The sequence below is a fragment of the Anguilla rostrata genome, chromosome 7 (assembly GCF_018555375.3).
Source record: "Anguilla rostrata isolate EN2019 chromosome 7, ASM1855537v3, whole genome shotgun sequence".
Lineage (NCBI taxonomy): Eukaryota > Metazoa > Chordata > Actinopteri > Anguilliformes > Anguillidae > Anguilla > Anguilla rostrata.
This window is the reverse complement of record NC_057939.1, coordinates 25,313,493-25,333,707: the sequence shown is the minus strand read 5'-3', so window position 1 is coordinate 25,333,707 and position 20,215 is coordinate 25,313,493. Positions and strand designations below refer to the sequence as shown.

At 44.4% G+C, this 20,215-nt stretch overlaps 1 protein-coding gene across 2 annotated transcripts; it reads left to right on the top strand.

Moving 5' to 3' along the window:
- The first annotated feature begins 93 nt into the window (after window positions 1–93).
- Window positions 94–19,832, top strand: b4galt1l (DP-Gal:betaGlcNAc beta 1,4- galactosyltransferase, polypeptide 1, like). 2 transcript variants are annotated; one of them, XM_064343891.1, is made up of 6 exons: window positions 94–583; window positions 1,588–1,823; window positions 10,539–10,726; window positions 14,057–14,179; window positions 16,686–16,790; window positions 17,235–19,832. In XM_064343891.1, exons 1-6 carry the CDS (start codon window positions 289–291, stop codon window positions 17,368–17,370), a joined length of 1,083 nt encoding a protein of 360 aa, XP_064199961.1. In that variant the 5' UTR covers window positions 94–288; the 3' UTR covers window positions 17,371–19,832. The 2 variants fall into 2 exon arrangements, with proteins under 2 accessions (XP_064199961.1, XP_064199962.1); XM_064343892.1 differs by having other exon boundaries at window positions 17,162–17,282.
- Window positions 19,833–20,215: the final 383 nt, after the last annotated feature.

The window sequence follows — 20,215 nt, the reverse complement described above, 5'->3', positions numbered from 1 at the left end:
CAGTACGTGTTCTAGTTTTCAAAAGAAACGTTCTTAGCTAACTTTCTTAAGCCAGCTATAAGGGGCTAGATGGTGAGATGCAGGAATAGTTTCCTTGCTGTTTTCCTAACTTTGTCGATTTGGAAAGTGTTAATTACATTTGCGCATTGTTTTAAAGCGAAGTATAATGCCATAGCACATGATTTTCTTCGGTACCACATCTCTAGTAAAATAGACGCACACTCAGGTGAGTGGGTGCAGACTGCTCTTAACTGGTTGTTCAATTGATCGCTGTCTATAGGGTAGATAATGCGCGATTCAGCTTTGAATTTTAGTGTCCTTCATAAAATATGCACACTGATTGTGCTTCTGTGTTTTATTCACATTTCGGTTACGATATTTTATTATGTAAAATCTTTCGATTTACGTTCTTCGTTTGTCCAGAATCAGCAATCGCGTTCATTAAAGCAAAGTCAACTTAAGTTCAACACCGTATTTAGGGAAGCGAGAGATGACGCTCCAGAAAAAATTGTTGTTTTTACATCAAATGCTGGCAAGGACCCTAAAGAACTAGGAAAATGCCCCGACCCATCGCCACTTTTGTGTAAGTAGCCGACCGAAAGTTTGCACTGTTTTACAAATCTAAATTGTTAAAATAAGAATGCGAATGTCTTATTTGACAGTTTTTGAGTGCTCAGTCTTGAAGTAATGGCTCCACCACTGATGTTAGAGCTATTTCATTTTATAGCTGCCCCTTTGGTCTTTGTATGAGTTCATATAGGCCTGTAGCCTCCAGTCTCTGATTTATTCACACCCTTGGTAATCTAACTGTTAAGTATAACAGCATTGGAAAATGAATGCTGTCAACAGTGTAGACAGACAAGATACAGACTACAAGCAGTGACCTGTTATTTTTGAATGTCAGCCTTTTCACTGATTTTGGATTCCTTTATTTGTGGATTTTGATTGTGCATTTACAATGAAATGAAATATGTATTATCCATGCAATGTAGAAAATTGCCTTTGGCAATTTATCAATAGGAGCTGCTCTTTTACTGAAGCAATACAGGTAAAGCACCTGGCCCAGGTCAGCAGCCAGTCTGGAAATTGAACCTTTGAGTTGCAGGCTGAACTCCTTAACCACGTTGCCACCCCATGATACTTTTCTGCAACTAACTGGACGCTCCCCACAGTTAAAACTCTAAAGAGGAGAATGCAGTCTAGACCGCCTCTTTAGGTTGTACAGTGCCTATAACGCAATTCATGTTCTAACAAAATGAGGAAGGAGATAACTCTCCCTTCAGTTTAGAGAAAACACTTCACAGGAAGAGATAGCACTCTCTTTTTAAGAAGTAGCTAAGAACAGCGCTGTGTATTTTCCACTCTGCCTTTTTAAAGCCTGCGCTGGGGGTCAGGGTGGGGGTGGATTGTAATTTTAAAGGAAGTAAATGACAAAACAGAAAATGCGGCTAGTTTAGGGAACCTCCAGTTCCAGCTGAATAAAACAGATTGCTGATTGAAGGAAAGTTGCAAATGCAAACAAAGGTTTGGGGACTTCTCTTCCTGGCACTTCGGAGTGAGCAGCCCAATTTTCTCCTCCCCCCACAGTGGGCCCACTGAGGATTGAGTTCTCCACCCCAGTCAGCCTGGATGTGGTTAGGGCTGACAACCCCAACCTTCGGGACGGGGGCAGGTATTGGCCCAGCGACTGCCTGGCCCTCCGGAAGGTAGCCATCATTATTCCCTTCCGCAACCGGGACGAGCACCTCAAATTCTGGCTCTACTACCTCCACCCCATCCTGCAGCGTCAACAGCTGGACTACGGCGTCTACATTATCAACCAGGTGAGCCGCACGCCACCCGGGCCTCAGCCAATCGGGTGTCGGAACATGTTTTTGATTACGTGGTTGAGTTTTTAATTTCCCGTGGGACGGCTGCCTCTGCTCCCTCAGGCTTGACAATTGAGTGCTGTTGTGACCACGACTTGTTGTCTCTGCCGGGAACAGTGAATCCTGTAGCTCTGTTCTGGAGAATAGAAATCTCCTACACATTGTTTGCAGGCAGAGGTAATGTTTAACAAGAAGGCGCTGAAAGTGGTCAAACAGGCCTTTGTGTTTCTAGACTCACAAAATGGGGAACGTAGTTGTTGCTCTCACGCAGACGATCCATCATTTACTCAGTGAGATATGAGCGGTTCCACCAAAGATCAAAGGATCACAGGAGTTTTTTTTCCAGATTATTTACACAATCATGCATGCTACAAATGCCATTTCTTTGTGGTGTCCTTGGTTAAAACCAACCATTCTGTTGCTTTTGCGAGCCTGTACAGAACACTTTTTGGAATGGAGCACCCCTTTTAAGCCTGTCCAAAAATAGTGACCCCCCCCCCCCATCCCCTGTGACGATTTGGGCGCAGACGTACACATGCACTGACGGGGCTAACTGAGGTTCACACATTTGCACATGCTGAATGGGCTGTCGCCAGGGGCACACCTGGTCGTTTTACACGAGGTGAGATGTTGCTAAATAGGTTGTTGGGCTGACTACTGGATAAGGTTTTTATTCCTTTCTCCTGTTCAAGAACAATTTGCCCTTTGCAATCATTGATTTCATCAATGCAGTATCTGAAGCCTGTAAAAACACCTTGGTGCAGAGTGGAGTCTTACCTCTTAAGCCTGTCATGGCTAAACAACCTCCCACTCGTCTTTGATTAACAGCCAAGTGACTGAATAATCCACAACAATAAGCTAGCCATATACTGGCTAATTTTTCTCGGTTTTACTTTGCAGTCAGCATAGTTTAATTTCTTTGCGTTACTGAAACGGGTGCATTTGCACATATCTGCAGTTTGTTTGACCTCATTGATAAAGGGACTCTTTGATCTGTGTGACTACATGCAGTAAATGTCATGGTACAGGTTAATGACGCTGTTCTGCTCAGGTATTTCAGTGGCTCATGAAAAGAGACAGGTGTTCTGACATTTCTCCACTAAATGTCTGTTGTTCCTGGCACTCAAAACTAATGCGGTGGATAGCAGCGATGAAGTTAAGAGTGTATCCTTTTTAATGATTTACTGTTTTGGAGCGTTTCCTCTCGTTCAAATTCTCTTACCTGATGCAAAGAAAGAGAACGCGTAGAGCCACGAGAAACAACCAAGGCAAAGCTTTTGGTTGAACTGCCAATGGGTTAATCATACAATTAGCACGTTTCTGAATTAAGCAGAATGAAGGAGGTGTTGAGAACAATTATTTGTTTAAATGCCCGATTTAGGTCTCCTACTTCAGGCTTATGGGCCTCATACTGAGCACATGATCAGTAGACCTAATTTTCTAGCCATTATTGTTATATTTAATATCCCTCAGAATTCCTTCTAAAATAAAAATAAAACCATTCCTCAAAACCTGAGGTTGGTGTTAAAATGGCCCATTTATTATTAATGAGCCACGTGTCCATGGTTCTTATAACAGAGTAGAAGGTAACCTGTACTGTTAGGTGTTGGAAAGAGGCTGTTTTTAGGGACTGCTGATTCTACTAATTTTTAGGGACGGCTGATTTTTCCCACAAGGCATGTTCCACTACAACAATATAATCATGGGGTTCCTTAGTCTGGCAGCAGCATTCCACACAGCCTGGAGATGCTAATGTAGACAAGCGTGCGCTAGTGGCTGTTTTTCACAGAACGGAGGAAGTGCATGTGCGCGCTCGTGTGTGCGTTCGCATGCTCGTGTGCGTGCTCTTGCTCGTGTGTGTGTGAGCGTTTGCTCTTGTGTGCATGTTCCTGTGCTCGTGTGTGTGAGCGTGTGCTTGTGTGCGTGTGTGTGTGTGTGTGTGTGTGTGTGTGTGAGGGGCTATTGATACCTGCTGGCAAAAGGTTTTTTTAACCCATAGGAACTACATTGAATTATCAGAGGCTGTAAAGACCCTGATGTTTATGTCCATGCTGGAGTTTATTGACTTGTCCTGAACCCCTGACAAGTGTAATAATTTCCACTTGAAATTATATGCTGGCCGTGCGGATGTTAGTGCCATTTCAGGGTATTGTTAAAAATCATGGACATTAAAAAATCTGAATAAAAATTGTTGAAATTCTGTCATAGGTTTGGCTGTTTGGAGGTAGCCTTGTGGAAATGGAATGCCCTGAAAATATACTGTAATGTTTATTATAAAGATATTGTAAAACTTTGCAATATATGGGCAAATAAACAAATTATTGCAGTTTTAAGATATTGCAGTGTATATAATTTTAATAGTCTATCTAATCCATCCAATGTTGTATTATTAGCCTAAATTAAAAATAAAAAAAAATCATATTTATAAATAATATATATCTATTAGGCTACATGATGTTCCATTTCTGTAGGGGTGCACTTTTTAGGGCTTTGTATCAGCTGTACCTCACACCTGTTTCATTAAGGAGTCTTGAGGTAAGGAGATCTTGGCAGAAACAAACTAAGGACACTGTAATGTGTAAGTCTAGGTAATCTTCACAAATTTCTGATGTTAGTAACGGTCGGTGCATAATGTGCAAGAGGTTGGCAGCTGTTTTGGGATTGTATCTTATTGGAATCTTGGAATTGAATTAAAATGATTTATGTGAGTTTTTTTGGTTTGACTGGTTAATCCACTTGCTTCCTGGCAGCAGACTTTATTCAGTATTTTAAATCTGCCTTTTAATTCTGTGTTTATATTTTTACTCATGAATGCACCAAGACCTACGGAAGCCCTAAGAGGCCATACAATATTATTATTTTGGGTTCTGTTATTTCGAGATCACAACTTATTTATTGCTTATTTATCTTGTGATCACAAGATAACAATAGTTGTTTTCTCGTGATCACGACTTATTTATCTCGTGATCACATTGCCTCTACGGACTTCCATAAATTTGGAAGTTGTCAATTATTGATAAACATAATGCTATTTCTGCATGAGTCAATCCGTGGTCAAAGTAAAATTTAATGCGGTCATCCAACACAAGTAGCCTAGTAGCTATCAGTCAGTCCACAATGTACGGAAATCCGTAGAGGCAATGTGATCACAAGATAAATAAGTCGTGATCACAAGATTATGAAACCCAAAATAATAATATTGCATGACCTCTTAGGGCTTCCATAAAGACCTCCAAACTGCACTTTTTAGAAAAAACAATAGCTATACTGTAGTTATTTTATTCAGAAAAAAATTCGACCAGATGTTTTGCTGTGGTGGCCGGGAATATTTGACAGCACTGAGGTAATGCAAGCTTTCGTGACTTGTTTATACCTAATATTTAAATTCTACCCTGTTGGCATATTTTTGCCCATGATTATGTCCTATGAAATGGAATTGTGATGGTAGCTCATTTCTTCTCAAGAAAACATCGTAGCCCAAAATGACAAGAACAACATTGCTGAATCAACAAAACAATGAAAATGGTTAACATGGCTTGAAGGTGGTGAACGTGGCCACACTAGCTATGATTTGGCCTGATATGCTGGAAACATGAATGAGACACAGTATTGCTGAAACATCTGGAAGAGGTTTGCTAGCTTGACTATTTCAGTGACACGAGCAGAGTCTGAGAAATTGAAAACATGCCCATGCAAGCTACATGTCCTTATTCTGTCCAGTTAATGCATCGGGAACTTTAGCTAGACTGTTTAAATATGTGTGTGTGTGCGCGTGTGTGCGCGTGTGCGCACATGTGCACGTGTGTGTGAGAGAGCAGGGGGGGGGGGGTTCTTCCAAACTGACGATCTGAACACTGTTGGAATTTTTCATTTGTGCTGCATCTCGGGGGACTGTTTGTTTCTGTAAGTTTTATGAGGGAATGTTTTGCTCATTAAAAAAACAAAAGTGGAAGTGGTACAGCCCTTTCATGCTTCATGCCACAGCTGGTGAGATTCACATAAGTAAAACATCCAAATCATAATTCATAATAATAGCAATAATAATTAATTACAATAATAATGGGATGCATTTATATAGCACTTTTCATGATCTTGAAGCAGTTCATGATTGATGCAGGGCAGCCATTTTGCAAACCACATATTAGCCGAGGTGGAGGATGAGAGAGAATCGTCAGCTCCGGATTTCTCACTGTTTCAACCACCATTTAGTGCATGAGTCGTCGAAGCGACACGGCTGCCAGGGTCTGAGGCAGCTGTGTGTGCCCGCTCCATGTGGTTCTCATCCCCGAATCGCGCTGCCCAGTTAGCCATCGCGTCTCCATCAGAAACACTTCCCTCCTTACATAACTGTGACATCCTATGTAAACTGCAGACCGGGGTCAAAGCTGAAATGCGTTTCCTCGTGCTGCTTTGAAATGGCGGCGTGGTGGTGCATCTCTTTTGCGATGAACCTGTCTTAACGACTACTTGTATTTTTATTTATTTTTATTTTTCCATAGATTGCGTTGTTGCCGTTCTCGTTGTTAGTGTTAATCAGTTTAACCATCAGGGTCCAAGTTGAACTATGCGGTTGTTCCCTGTACTTGGACCGGTACTTCTCTCTAGGGGTTTCGTCATACTTGTTCCTGGTTATGGTTATACACTTTGTTGTACGTCGCTCTGGATAAGAGCGTCTGCCAAATGCCTGTAATGTAATGTAATGTACTGTAATGTAATGAACCTTCTGCTGTTTTTGGGAAAATGGTAAACCAAGGCTGGCTGCCCCAGTTTAGACGCGTAGTTGTTGCAAAGCACCCTGGGATGCGAGACTCGCACTCTGCCTCATCGCCTCTCGGGCCTCTGGAAGCTGAGCGCCGTTTGTCTGGGCTCAACTCCCTTTCTTGTCTTCATAAAATTCTCTGCTCGGTCTTTCTCTTTTCTCTCCTCTCCCCTGGCCTTCCCTCTGTCCTCTACCCTTTATTTTCCTCCCTTCCCTCAGTCTCTTTTCCTTCCTGTACCTGGTGCAGCCCCCCCTCCCCCCCTATGTGCTTGTCAGGCTTGACTTTATCTGATGGCTGAGCTGAAGCAGCAGCAGGAAGAGGGTGCCGGTGTTCTCTGGTGAGCTGTGTGGACCCCTCCATGTACCCCCTCCCCCCTCCCCCAGACTGCAGGGCTCTGCTGGTAAATGTGCAGCTCCTCCTCTCTGGGCCCTGAACAGGACGTGCTGAAGACAGATTGCCGAAACCCACAGTCTCTAAAAAGCCTACATTGAAGTAGAGACCCCTGTGTGTGTTTTTCTTTTTAGCTGCTGGTCATAACATTTCTTTTGTACTTTAAATTTATTTTATTGTTGTCCAAACCCTCCCGACAATCTCACACCCAGTTTCAGTACCAGCTTACGTAACAGGCTGCACGCTGCACTTAACTGTAGTAAAATGCGTCATAAGGGACTTTGAGATAGCACCAGTATGTTGAACATGCAGCCACAAAAGTGTTGCGGTTTCCTGGTCCTCGTTTATCTCCCCTCAGCAGCACGGTACACACTCCATAGGATTGTTAATATCTTTTATTAGCACACACTCTTATCAGGTTACAGCTCCTCCAGCATTTCCCTTTGGTGGTGAAATCACTGTTAAAATAAGTTCTACGGTGTCACGTTGGTCATGTTTTCCAAGAAGCTCTTTTTGCCTTTTGAAATCCAGCCTCCTTGGCGTGTGTGTGTGCGTGGGTGCGTGCGTGCATATGTACATGTGTATGCATTTGCCCTTCTGTACCTTGGACACAGTTGACTCTATTTCTGTCTCTAATGTTTTATATCTAGGGTTTTGAGCCTAGATATTTTCCGTTCAGTATTAACAGACTGAATTTCTTTTACTGTATATGACTAGTTATGAACTTCGTCTCCCCCATAATTTCAGAGAGCATTAACATACCTATAATCATGATAATTCTTAACTGATAAAATTTCATCATAAAACTAGTTGTAAGCATAATTAATAAGACCCATACTAATAAACTACATGTATAAATTAAGCTTCAAGTAATTGAATCACCAACTTTACACAAGGAAAATAGTCAGATTCCTATAGTACATTATAACAGGGTAGAATATATGTTATTTTTATATTTGAAACCATTCTTTTACCCATTTTAAATTGTTCTCACTGGTTGTTGTGGGCTACGCGAAGACTTGTGTAACTCTGAGGTCACATGACTCAGGCCTAGGCTAAATGTGAACAAGAAACCAGAGTGTTGGCTCACGTTGATCGCTCAACTGACAAGCTGTCAAAAGGCGAAGGGCAGACCCCCCCCCCCGCCCCATCACCTCTTCCCGAGCCACTTACCGTTACAGCAGGAAGCATAAACATGCTGTGCCTGGGACAGCTGGTTTCATGACCTGTTCCACGAGAACGAAAAAAAAGAATGTAAAGGAATGATTCCGTTTTGTCTCCGGACAGACGTGTATACACATATATTGTGCTCTGTGACGACTTTGAGCATACCAGACTGGTCTGGATCATTTCCTGATGAAGTCCTTACAGGAATGGAATATACTGAAAACTATGGTGAAATCAACACATTTAAGAAATATTTATGCTTTCCAGTATGTGTGTGCGTGTGTGTGTTTGTGTACTTTACAAAAATGCACTGCTATAAAATATGTACAGTGAGGAGGCAGGCGTAGATGTGTCATTTATTATCTGCAGAAGACTTCATGAACAGAACTACAGAGGCTACACTAGTGCAAATGCAAATGCAAATCACTAGTTAGCTGCAAAAGCAGGATGGCCAGGTTACAGTTTGCTAAGAAGTATGTAAGCGAGCCTGCAAAGTCTTGGAAAAGGGTCTTGTGGGCAGATGAGTCCAAGATTGTCTTGTATCAGAGTTATGGCAAGAGTAAAGTGTGGAGACCAAAAGGAACTGCCCAAGATCCGAAGCACCCCCCTCATCTGTGATGGTGGGGGTGTTATGGTTTGGGCATGTATGGCTGCTACAGGTACTGGCTCACTAGTCTTCATTGATGATGTAGCTGTTGATAGCAGTAGCAGCAGAATTAATTCTTAAGTGTACAGAAGCATCTTATCTCAAGTTCAAGTAAACACCTCCAAAATTGAAGCCAAAAAGTGGAAAATTCTTGAATTGGCAAATCAGTCACCGGTCTGAATCCAATTGAACATGTGTTTCATATGCTAAAGAGAAAACTTAAGGACATTAGCCCCTGAAACAAGAAGGACCTGAAGATGACTGCAGTACAGGTCTGGTAGTGCATCATCAGAGACGATACTCAGCACCTGGTGATGTTTATGGGTCAAGCACGCAGTCATTGCATGCAAAGGACATGAGACTGAGTACAAAATATGACTTAATTTTCCTAACATTAATATGTCCCAAACATCATGGGGCCCTGGAAGGGGGGGGGGGGGGGGTGCTATATATAAGCACTGTAATTTCTATTTGGTGAAACCGAAATGTATAAAAATACTCTTTCATAAAAGCGGAGATTCTGGGATTTAAAATGTGCATTGTTTGATTGCAAATCTACGCAGTTGTGGAGTACAGAGCCAAATTAAGGAAAAAAAATCAGTTTTCATCCTAAATGTTATGGAGCTCACTGTGTGTCACCCTATTACCAAAAAAATCCCCATATATAGCAGAATATTCCATTAATGCAAGGAGGACATCCAGGTCAAAAAACGAGCCTGCCAAAGGAACACGAAAGTAGTATCACTAAATGAACAGAGTCATTTTCTGTTTTCTGTCTATTTTTCGGATTTTATTCTCGACCGTGAGCGCAAGGATGAGCTGTTCCACATAACCTTCACCATTACCATGGAGGCCAGGCAGCTTGCACCCATAAATCTTACTGTTGGTGTTCTGAGGCGTGCAGTTCATTGTGTTTACTTCTTCCACACGGCCATCTTGCCTTTTTAAGAGCTCCAGGTGAAGCCAATGTGGAATCTGCAGGAGCTTGAAACAGTTTTGTGAAAGGGAGAGAGACACCATCAGGGACTGGAGAGTGAATTTATTATCCATCACCCCCCATTCCCCCCGTGCACGTACACGTGTGCGCAAAAGCACATGCTCTATCTCACATGTTGTCCACTTACAAGTGCCAGGTTTGGCACTTATGAGGCTGGATTTGGCCCTTGTGAGGCCAGATTTGGACCTTGTGAGGCCAGATTTGGACCTTGTGAGGCCAGATTTGTACCTTGTGAGGCCAGATTTGGCCCTTGTGAGGCTGGATTTGGCCATTGTGAGGCCGGATTTGGCCCTTGTGAGGCCAGATTTGGCCCTTGTGAGGCTGGATTTGGCCCTTGTGAGGCTGGATTTGGCCATTGTGAGGCTGGATTTGGCCATTGTGAGGCCGGATTTGGCCATTGTGAGGCCAGATTTGGCCCTTGTGAGGCCAGATTTGGCCCTTGTGAGGCTGGATTTGGCCCTTGTGATGCCAGATTTGGCCCTTGTGAAGCTGGTTTTGGCCCTCGTGAGGCTGGTTTTGGCCCTTGTGATGCCAGATTTGGCCCTTGTGAAGCTGGTTTTGGCCCTTGTGAAGCTGGTTTTGGCCCTCGTGAGGCTGGATTTGGCCCTTGTGAGGCTGGTTTTGGCCCTTGTGAGGTTGGTTTTGGCCATTGTGAGTCCGGTTTTGTGAGGTTGCAGGTTCTGAAGTTTATCCTTTCTTTCCTCATGCAGCACGGGGACGAGGTGTTCAACCGGGCCAAGCTGCTTAACGTGGGCTACATGGAGGCACTCAAGGACTACGACTATGACTGCTTCGTCTTCAGTGACGTTGACCTCATCCCCATGGACGACCGCAACATCTACTCATGCTTCAGCCAGCCAAGGCATCTGTCTGTTTCCATGGACAAGTTTCGCTTCAGGTACCTGCTCCGAATTTGGTCCCAGCTCTCAGATTGACCCCTGTTCACAATTTTAAAAATATATTTTATTTTATTGTATTTTTTTTTGGCCCTTGTCCCTGAGCTTGGCCCCTACTTCCAAGTTCCAAGGGGAATTGCCTCTGTGAAAGTCATTGTTTCTTGATAGGCTGACGACCTTGGAGTGGATGATCCCGCTTATTATAATTACCTTGTGAAAGAAATTAATTAATAATTTGACACAAAATATTGATTTCAAGTTCAAATAAATATAAATTAATGTGAAACAATTTTTTCATTTTCTTCGCATAGATAATATAAGCCTATTTGGGAGTATTGGCTAACGCGGGGTATTGGAGTAAGATACGAGACACTAGTTAACACTAGTAATGGACTCATCTTCACATTGTTGGCTTAACACTAACTGGGACAGCTATACACAGAACCACTGCATTGATAGCCGAAACACAACACTTTTTTTGCTCTGTCTCTGTAGCCTATTTCTGGCTCCCTGTCTCGCTCTTCACACTGTCCGTGGCATTGACATTCCTTTCTTCCCCGTTGGCATCTGATTCACCCTCACACCTCTTGTAGCATTGCTGACACTAGGTCAGGCTTCGCTTCTTCATTGTAAATCTTTGTATGACATTGTATATGGCTGGTTGTAGCTAATGCTTGCTAACTGGATATACTGTATAGCTAGCATTAGTCATACCGCAACAACTTTGCAAACTATACGTCAAATTGACCGCTGCGACACTTCTTTCTGCGGAGTGATATGAAGAGTTTTAAGTTAAAGCAGTCCGTTACCCGTAGCAGCGATCATTATACAGAAATATTTGACTGCAGAATGCCTGAAGTGACCAATCAGTATCAAATATTCAAAGCTGTGTAATAACACCAGCTAACTGGTTAGTTGTGTTGTTAAAGCAGTGGAAAGTCTTTCAAGGCTAGTTTCTCATAGTCTGTTTCTGAATTGGTAATCTGTTGCTGAATTTCTTCCATTTGGCAAGCTCTGTGTGTTTACACTGGTCATGTTGGTCTAACATGTTGGTCTACAATGGTTTGGGTTCCTGTTGTGCCACGTTGGCTGGTCTGGACCAGGTGAGTAGTTATTTCACTGTCGAAAGTTTTTCCATTCTGAAAATGACCTCACGTGCGTCATATGTGCACTAAAGTCGTCACGGAGATGAATGATCAATTTAGCAAGAAAACGTTTGCGCACTTTCTGGAACAAGGTGTGGTACAGAGCAAAGAGGAACTAGTCAGGTGCCATAATGGCAGGAACAGGAAGTGTACACACATTGTGCCCTTGTTTGAGGTGTGAGTCACGGTTGGGGGGCAATGATGTCATTACTCACTCTGTAAAAGCCCCAGGAAGCCCCATCCCTTGCTGAGAATGCCAGAGAGCTGGAGATTGTGTGTGCAGGTATCTGTCTGTGTCTGTGTTTGAATGTGCATATATCTGTCTGTGTGTTTGTATATGCGTATCTACACATGTGCCTATGCCTGATGGGGGTGAGAGCCTTTGATCCTTCATGTCTTGCTCCGCCTCTCTGCAGCACCTGTCCTAATCAATAGGGAGATGTGGGGGCGGGGTTAGTTTCTGTTCCCGGAATCCACTTCATACGCTTGCTGTCATGTTTAATTGGACACTGTACCGAGGAGGGTTGTAAAAGTGTGAATCACTGGCAGGAAACACTTGAGAACACTTAAGACTGGCCAAGCCCTGAGGTGATAAGCCTTAGTTAAATCACAGATCAGCAGTGGGTCAGCGTTTGGCCTGTAAGATGGAGGAAGCGTCGGATTCACTGCTGCCCACGCTTTCCATCCAATGGGAAGTGAGTGAGTCCCTGTCAGTCTCGACTTAACTTCCTGTCGCCCCAGTTTGGTGAGCCAGCGCTGTTCAAAACACCAAGCACAGCAGGACGTGGAGAGGTTGGGGGCAGGCAGATGTATGCACAATTCTTTTTTTTGCACTATGTCAACTTGCATAGTTAACTCACAGTTAACTTCACTGATGTTGCCCATAAACCCCCCCTCTTGCTGGGAAAGTTGTTTGGTCTGGCACTGTTGCCCATGTAACCTACATCAGTGGTTCTCAAACTCGGTCCTGGGGGACCCCTGTGTATGCTGGTTTTCATTTCAACCTCAACACCAATCCCAGAATTTTAACAAGCAGTTAATTTTTCTTAATTAGGTGCTTTTCATGTTTTAGAGCTGGGGTTCCAGAAAGGGCCAGTGTGGGTGCACACACCTGATTTTACTAATCAATCACTAGTCATTGCTAGGCACCTTTATTAGTAGAATCAGGATCAGGTGTGTGCGCCCACACTGGCCCTTTCTGGATAAGACTGGGGACCCCAGCTCTAAAACATGAAAAGGAACTAATTAAGAAAAATTAACAGCTTGTTAAAATTCTGGAATTGCTGTTGAGGTTGGAATGAAAACCAGCATACACAGGGGTCCCTCAGGACCGAGTTTGAGAACCACTGACCTACATGAATGCACTTATGTAATCTTTCATGGTAAGTCTCTCAGGATCTGCTAAATGACAGTAATCTGGTAGACGGGGCGATTCTGTGGATTCACAATTTGCATCCTCTCTGTCTCTTGAGGCCGGGTGGTCTGGTTGGTAATGGGACTCTGGTGCCATTTTACTGTACATAGTGCTGAAAATCCTGTGCCACCGTGCTGGTTTGCACATTTGGTGATGCCCCTTAATGCATTTTCAGAAGATACATCAGATTGGAGAGTTTTGGTATGGAGGAATCTTAAGAGCATAATGTCAGGAGGGTCTAATGCAGGGGTGTCCAATCTTATCCAAAAAATGTGGTGTGGGTGTAACTTTTTGCTTTAGCCCAGTACTAAGACACCAGATTCTACTTACCAAGGGTCTTGATTGAAGACCATGATTAGTTAGCCTAATTAGTTGAATCCGGTGTTCTAGTGCTGGGCCAAAACAAAAAAAACCCTTTCGGATAAAATTGTACACCCCTGGATTAAAGAATCTACGGTGAAAATCTGGTGACATTGGCACTGTCATAACCGGACTTCCCTGGTGCTCGTAATCCGTCTTGAGCATTCTGAGCACCAGCAGGAAATGGCCAGCCTAATGAGAAAGTACCAGCTTCCTGTTTCCTGAAAGAGAGTGTAGGGGGGCTCCAAAAGCCTTTGCCCTGCTCAGAAATCAACCCGTGTCCTGTGTGAGTCATGCTACGCGATGGAGACCTTCATCTCTGAAAGTGTTTTTTTTCCCCCTTGTAATTCTGCATGGTGACATCTGCATTTTTTTACTGACTCTAGCCCTGCTCTGTTTTCCTCCCACTTCAGACTGCCGTATAACCAGTACTTTGGAGGGGTGTCGTCCATGAGCAAGCAGCAGTTCCTCAGAATCAACGGCTTCCCCAACAACTACTGGGGCTGGGGTGGGGAGGACGACGACATTTACAACAGGTAACAGGCATACGCATGCACGTACACACTCGCAAGAACGTACTGTATATACACACACTCGCACACATACTTGTGTGTGCACATGCACCAATGCGGTTAATCTGGGAAAAATCAGGAAAATAACCTGTCACATACTGGGCAGCGAGGGGTGCTGTGTCTCTCTGGGAATTGGGTTTATATGTGTACATTGTGTTGTGATTTCAGAGTGTTTCCTGACACAGCCGGAAATACATCACTGTCTCAGAGATGAACTCTGCTCTCTCTCTCTCTTTACGTTTTGTCTGATGGCCAGCAAATCCGTTCTCTTGCTTGCTCGCTCACTCACTCACTCGCTCACTCTCTCTCATGCACACGTGCACAGACACACACACACACACAGATGAGCTGTGCCCTCTGTCTTTGAGTTCCATTTGACCGCCGGCAAATTTGTTCTTTCCATTTGCTTATGTTTGTACCATTCATGCCTGTTAATGTTTGTTTTTAGTTGAGTATTATCTGTAATGTTCCTGTAATTCAGTCTATAATGACAATTTTATTCCCGTGGGAAATGGCAATTTGTTAAACAACTTACCCATGTGAGAATGCTGAGCTCTGTTTGAGCAAGGGAGGAACTCGACATGGATCTGTCCTCTCCACTGTTTACCGAAACTGGCATCCTAAAAAACCGAACCCTGGGGGTCTGCCAGCCGCATTCAGCACTGGCGCGGCCCGGATTGGAAACCAGATCGCGGGGGCCGTCCATGCGCTGGAAAGGCGCATTAACAGGATGAGCCCAACAGCATGGCACGGGCTGCTAAACTGAACCCGTGACCAGGAAGGGCTAAAGCAGTCAGGTGCTGCTAGCAGCTGCATGGGTTTTTCCTACAAAGCCCCATTTGAAATATTTAGATACGGTTTTGCCTTGGCCTCTGTTTGTAATTTTGTTTTTCTTCCAAAATATTTAGGTAATAATTAGGAATTGTACTTCACTTTGTGGGGTACTGTTACTCTTGAAGGGTTATTGTTTCACTCCCATAGTGAATTTGTGGTAATAGGTTTAATAAGCAGCTTGTATGGCGCATTACAGTGGCGCTAATTTTATTGATTTCATTGGAATCTTTTTCTTTGCACGTTTAATGCACGCTTTGTAAGTCTTTGTAAGAGTGCTTGCTGAATGGCAAAGTCCTCCTCGTCTACATGAAATGGGTAGCTTTACTGTGGTAAAGGGAAGCACTGTACACATGTCAGTATGTGTTAGTGCATTGTAGTCTAAATGCAGACTCCAATAATTGGCACCAGAAGTTTTGGTTGCGGTGAATTACGGGCAGTTAGCCGGTTCATACATGCTGCAGGACAAAGATTCAGTTACTGCGTGTGTGTGTGCATGAGAGAGAGAGAGAGGGAGAGAGACATGTTACTGTAAGTTAGTGTGTGTGTGTGGTGTGTGTGCTTGTGTGCTTGCGTGCTTGTGTGTGTGTGTGTGTGCGCGTGTGGACGGACGTGTCTTTGCTGTAAGTTAGTGTGTGTGTGTGTGTGCTTGCGTGCTTGTGTGTGTGTGTGTGTGCGCGTGTGGACGGACGTGTCTTTGCTGTAAGTTTGGGTGGTGTGCGTGCGTGTGAAGTGCGGATGTGTTTTTGTTCTGAGTTCAGGTGTAAGCATCATTACCCTTGGGTAATTTTGGAGGAACCAGGAAGGGAACAGGAGGAAGTAATGAGGGGTAAATACAACACCCTTTCCCTGTGAAAACACTCTTTGTTATTATGGCCTGTCGGCTACAGGGAGTGCTGGACTCCTTTTGTCTCCCACCCCCTTGCCTAAGCTGTAAAGCTATCCTGAAAGCCGATCCTGGAAAGAAAATCTTTTTTTTTTTTGTTTCCTTATTTTTGTTTTGTTCTCCGTACGAGAGAGGGTTGTTCTGCTACCAGGTACTGCGGCCGCTTGAGCTTGGCGTCCCGAGTTATAGTTGTAACTCAGCAGCATTGTATATGAGGGGCGCTCTCCCTCAGTGCATCTCTGAGGTACAGATAACGCATCGATGATTGTGTAAGGATGAGAACAGCTGACTCCGGACCGGCGACGCATCTCAGGCCCGTATGCCCCTCTCCAGCATGGAGCGTGGAGTCGCATGTTCAGCCTGAGATTCTGTGCACACTCCAGATACTCGGCTCCTGTGTTCATCCTGCCCTCCTTGTCTCCATCTATAGGAGTTTCTCGTTGGTACCAGGAGGTTCTGGTGCCGTTTTAGTACACAGCATTGCTGCAGTTCAGTCATTTCTGGAAAGTTCTGGACTTGACCCTGACTTCGATTGCCACGGTGCTGTCCGTGGCCATTCCTCTAAATGAGTTTTCAGAACTTGTATGAACATCTGGGCCTCAGTGGACAGGGAGGCTCAACTTTTTCTCTTAAGAACGCAGAGCTGAGTATCTGGTTTGTCGGTTAGTATCTGTGGTGGAGGACTGACACGTGGCCCATGCTTTCTGTGCATTCAGGCCTGACGTGTGTCTGTGTGTCTGTGTTTTCTCACAGGTTGAGCTCCAAGGGGATGTCCATCTCGCGCCCGAGCGGTGCCGTCGGAAAGTGCCGGATGATCCGTCACGACCGGGACAAGCAGAACGAGCCGAACCCGCAGAGGTAGGGGGTCCCAGGCGTGTTTGGTCCCCATGGGGTCACGCAGCAGGCTGAGGCCCAGGGCTGCTATCAATTAAGAGATCCTGTCATTAGTGTGAGGGGGCCCCACGCTGCCCTGCGTAGAACGATTTAACTTTTCAACCTTAACGTCTGGGGAGTGGAGCTCAGTGGGCTCAGAATGGGTTCTTTTTTCCTTTTTTCTGATCTGTCTATCTCTCTCTCCCTTTTTTCCTCTCTCTTTCCCCCCCTTTCCTTCTCTATCTTTCTACCTCTTTCCCTCTCTCCCCCTTCCCCCTTTCTCACTCTTCCTCTCGCTCTTTTTCCGCCCCCCCTCCCCCCTTTCTCTATCAAAATTTTTTTTAACGGTTCCACAGATTTGACGACCTCCTGCACTGAGGGGGGCGCTGTTTTGAAAAGTCAGCCACCCTCCCCTCCCGTCTGTTGCAGGTTTGACAGGATCGCTCACACCAGAGAGACGATGAACCGGGACGGCATCAACTCGCTTACCTACGAAGTAATCCGGGTGGAGAAGGACAAGCTGTACACCAAAATCACGGTGGACGTGGGCAAGCCCTCCGCGTGACCCCACGCGCGCGCCGCGGACACTGCAACCCAACGTGCCTTTACACGCGCCGCACGCGAAAGCCGCGGAGGAACTGCCGACAAGCCAATAAAGAACCCTCACCCCATCTCGTTACCTTGTTTGCACAGCCGACAATGAATTGTACCAGGATTTGGGCCATTTGCTCTTTGTCCTCTGCTGGGGGAAGTAGCGCGGAGTTCAGTTTCACAAGGGGCCCAAGGACTCCCCGGCAGACCTGGTTATGCGGTTTACTCATGACTGAGAGTTCTCTGTGCCGTTCTGCAGTTCTTCTGAAGGGGATTTCCCCTTGCGTGATCCCTTGTCTCAGTGGGACTTCCTGGTGAAATAACCGCCAGCCAAAACGATTATGAAACTCAAAGGGTTTTTGTGTGTCAGTTGATGGTCAGTCTTGTATACGTGTGTCTCTCTCCGTTGCGCTACTTGACAAGTGTGACGATCTTCAGGTGGTTGTGTAAGAGGGGGAGTTGCATATTGTTTTTAGAGAAGCGCTGCTTTTGAGGAATGTGTGGGAGAGAGAAAGGAGGATGAGGTGGAGGAAAAAAACATTTTTACTGCACAGAGCTGGAACAGTGTGCATTAGGATGTGAGGGGATGGCACCGTTTTGCACAAAAGTACCAGCTGAATCGAAGCACTGTAGACGACCGAATCTCAACTTGAGAATGGGCAGATTATCGTTTTTTTTTCATCTTTCCGTATCATTTGTCAGTTTGAAGTGACTGGCTGATCTTAAGCCGAGAGGTCAGAATGCTAGAGTATGCTTTAAAACTGTATCTACCCCTGAGCCAAACCTTCTTGTTGCTTTCATTGGGAGGTCTTGTGAGACGGCACAGAGAAGTGTGTGTGTGTGTGTGTGTGTGTGTGTGTGTGTAAGTGTGTAGCTGGGACTGCAGCTCAGAGGGTCTCAGCCCTGCTCCATGGGGTCCATAAACCCAAAAATGCAACAAGCCAGGTTTCACCTTTGACCTTTGACCCGTGGAGTAATTTTAGGATGTGGGGTGGTCTGAGTCTTAAGAAGGGCTTCACTGAAGGGACCGAAGGATGAGTATGCACAGATAAATCTAACTCCTGATTTGCTTTGCTGATTGTTGAGCTAGTCACTTTTTTTAAATTTTGTTGTGCAGTTGTTTAGATTTGTGTTGTTTAGGTTTGAAGATGTAAAACTTTGCAGTGATTGGGCTAAACTGAAACACCATTTAAAAAAAATAATTTTTATACTAATTTTTCTCCTCCTCTTCCTCCTCCGCCTCCCTCCCGTACAGTTTTGGAGACAAGCATCATGAACTGGTTAAGGATTAAAAAATAAGCCATTGATGTCTCCGTTGCCAAAGGTCTGCTGCTCTATTGTTGACTGTCCTGTCCATTTCAGAATGCCTGGTATTTTTCCACTTACTTTCCTGCTTGGTTTAAAGAAACTTTGGCCTTCTTTGTTTTCTTTCTTTTCACTGCTCAAAAGTTAAAAGAAAGAAGATACATTTCATTACCTGAAGAACTCAGGAAATTTAAAAGGGATTTGGTATGTTCATGCTAATTCATGCATATAAAGTGTGTGAGCATATCGATTTGTGTGTCAAAAGCTGTTTAAAGGTTGATGTTGAAAGGAAAGCCAGCTCTGTGAGCCTCCTGGCGTGTTCTTAAGTGCTTCTCAACATGGTCGCAAAACGGTGTGCGAAGGACAACGTGCTGTACAGAATCTTTCGAGGAAACGTCCCATGGACGTTTTTTTCCCACCCAAAGTGAATCTGCATGCGCTTGTGTGAGCTGTCCTTCCATGAGTTGGCCCTTCTCCCCTAGCGTGTTCACAACTGTGTGTGTGTGTGTGTGTGTGTTTGCGTGTGTGTGTGTGTGTGTGTAAGAGGGACTCATAGCGGAAAACCTCTGACTGAAACATTTCCTGAAACCGTTCTTTGGGAAGGTGGCGGCCTTCAGAAGATGGTGGCCTTCAAAAAAATGTTTTTGCAATGTTTGGAAAAGAGCAATTTGTGCGTCCCTGAATATGTCCCCCCCTCCTATTAATGTTTTTGACATGGTCAGACAAGGGCTTCAGTTTGAAGCCAGCATATAGTTCATGTTTTAAGTAAACGGGGAGTGGCTTTGGTTGAATTGAAAAGGACTGATATTTTGAGCTTGAATCGGAAAAGGCCACCTCTTGCCACAGTGTCTTAACGTTCAGGAGGAGTTTGAGGGCTGGCTTTTCTTTTATAAGGGGTCAGTTACTCTACCTTCTACTTTGTGTCTGTTCTTTCTTCCTTTCCTGTCAGTGCTGTGCCAGGTTGTGTAACAACAGCATGGTAGCGTATTTCGGTGGGTTTTCATTGCAAATGACATGTTCCCTGTTTTTTTTTTTTGTTTTTTTGTTTTTTTTTTGTCATGGTGTGTGTTTTAATTCCAATGTTTGATATACTGTTATAAAATAAATAATTTTTTCATAAATTGCTTAAAATGGGATTTATTTCTGGTTATTTAAATATTTATTTTTATTTCTTTTTGTGAATCACGGGGACTAAGTAAGCCTCTTTCTCCTGATACTTAAGCTACAGTCCCTCTTTTGTGTGCCTTCTGAGAAAGGAATTTAACTAAAAGGAGAATGAAGAAATTAGCACATAACTCCACAGTAGGAAAGAGGCCGTTTACAGCCGAGATTGTGGGCCTGATAAGACATCCAGATGGGTTTTCGCGCAAAAACACCAGCACATACTGCCGGGGTTTTGGGCAAAAATGTACACCTGCCTTTTGTGGAACCCTACAGTCTGTCTGCCCTAACCCCCTCCCCCCCCTTCACGGTTAATGTTCAACATGTCTCCTGAACACTGTCACCTTCAGACT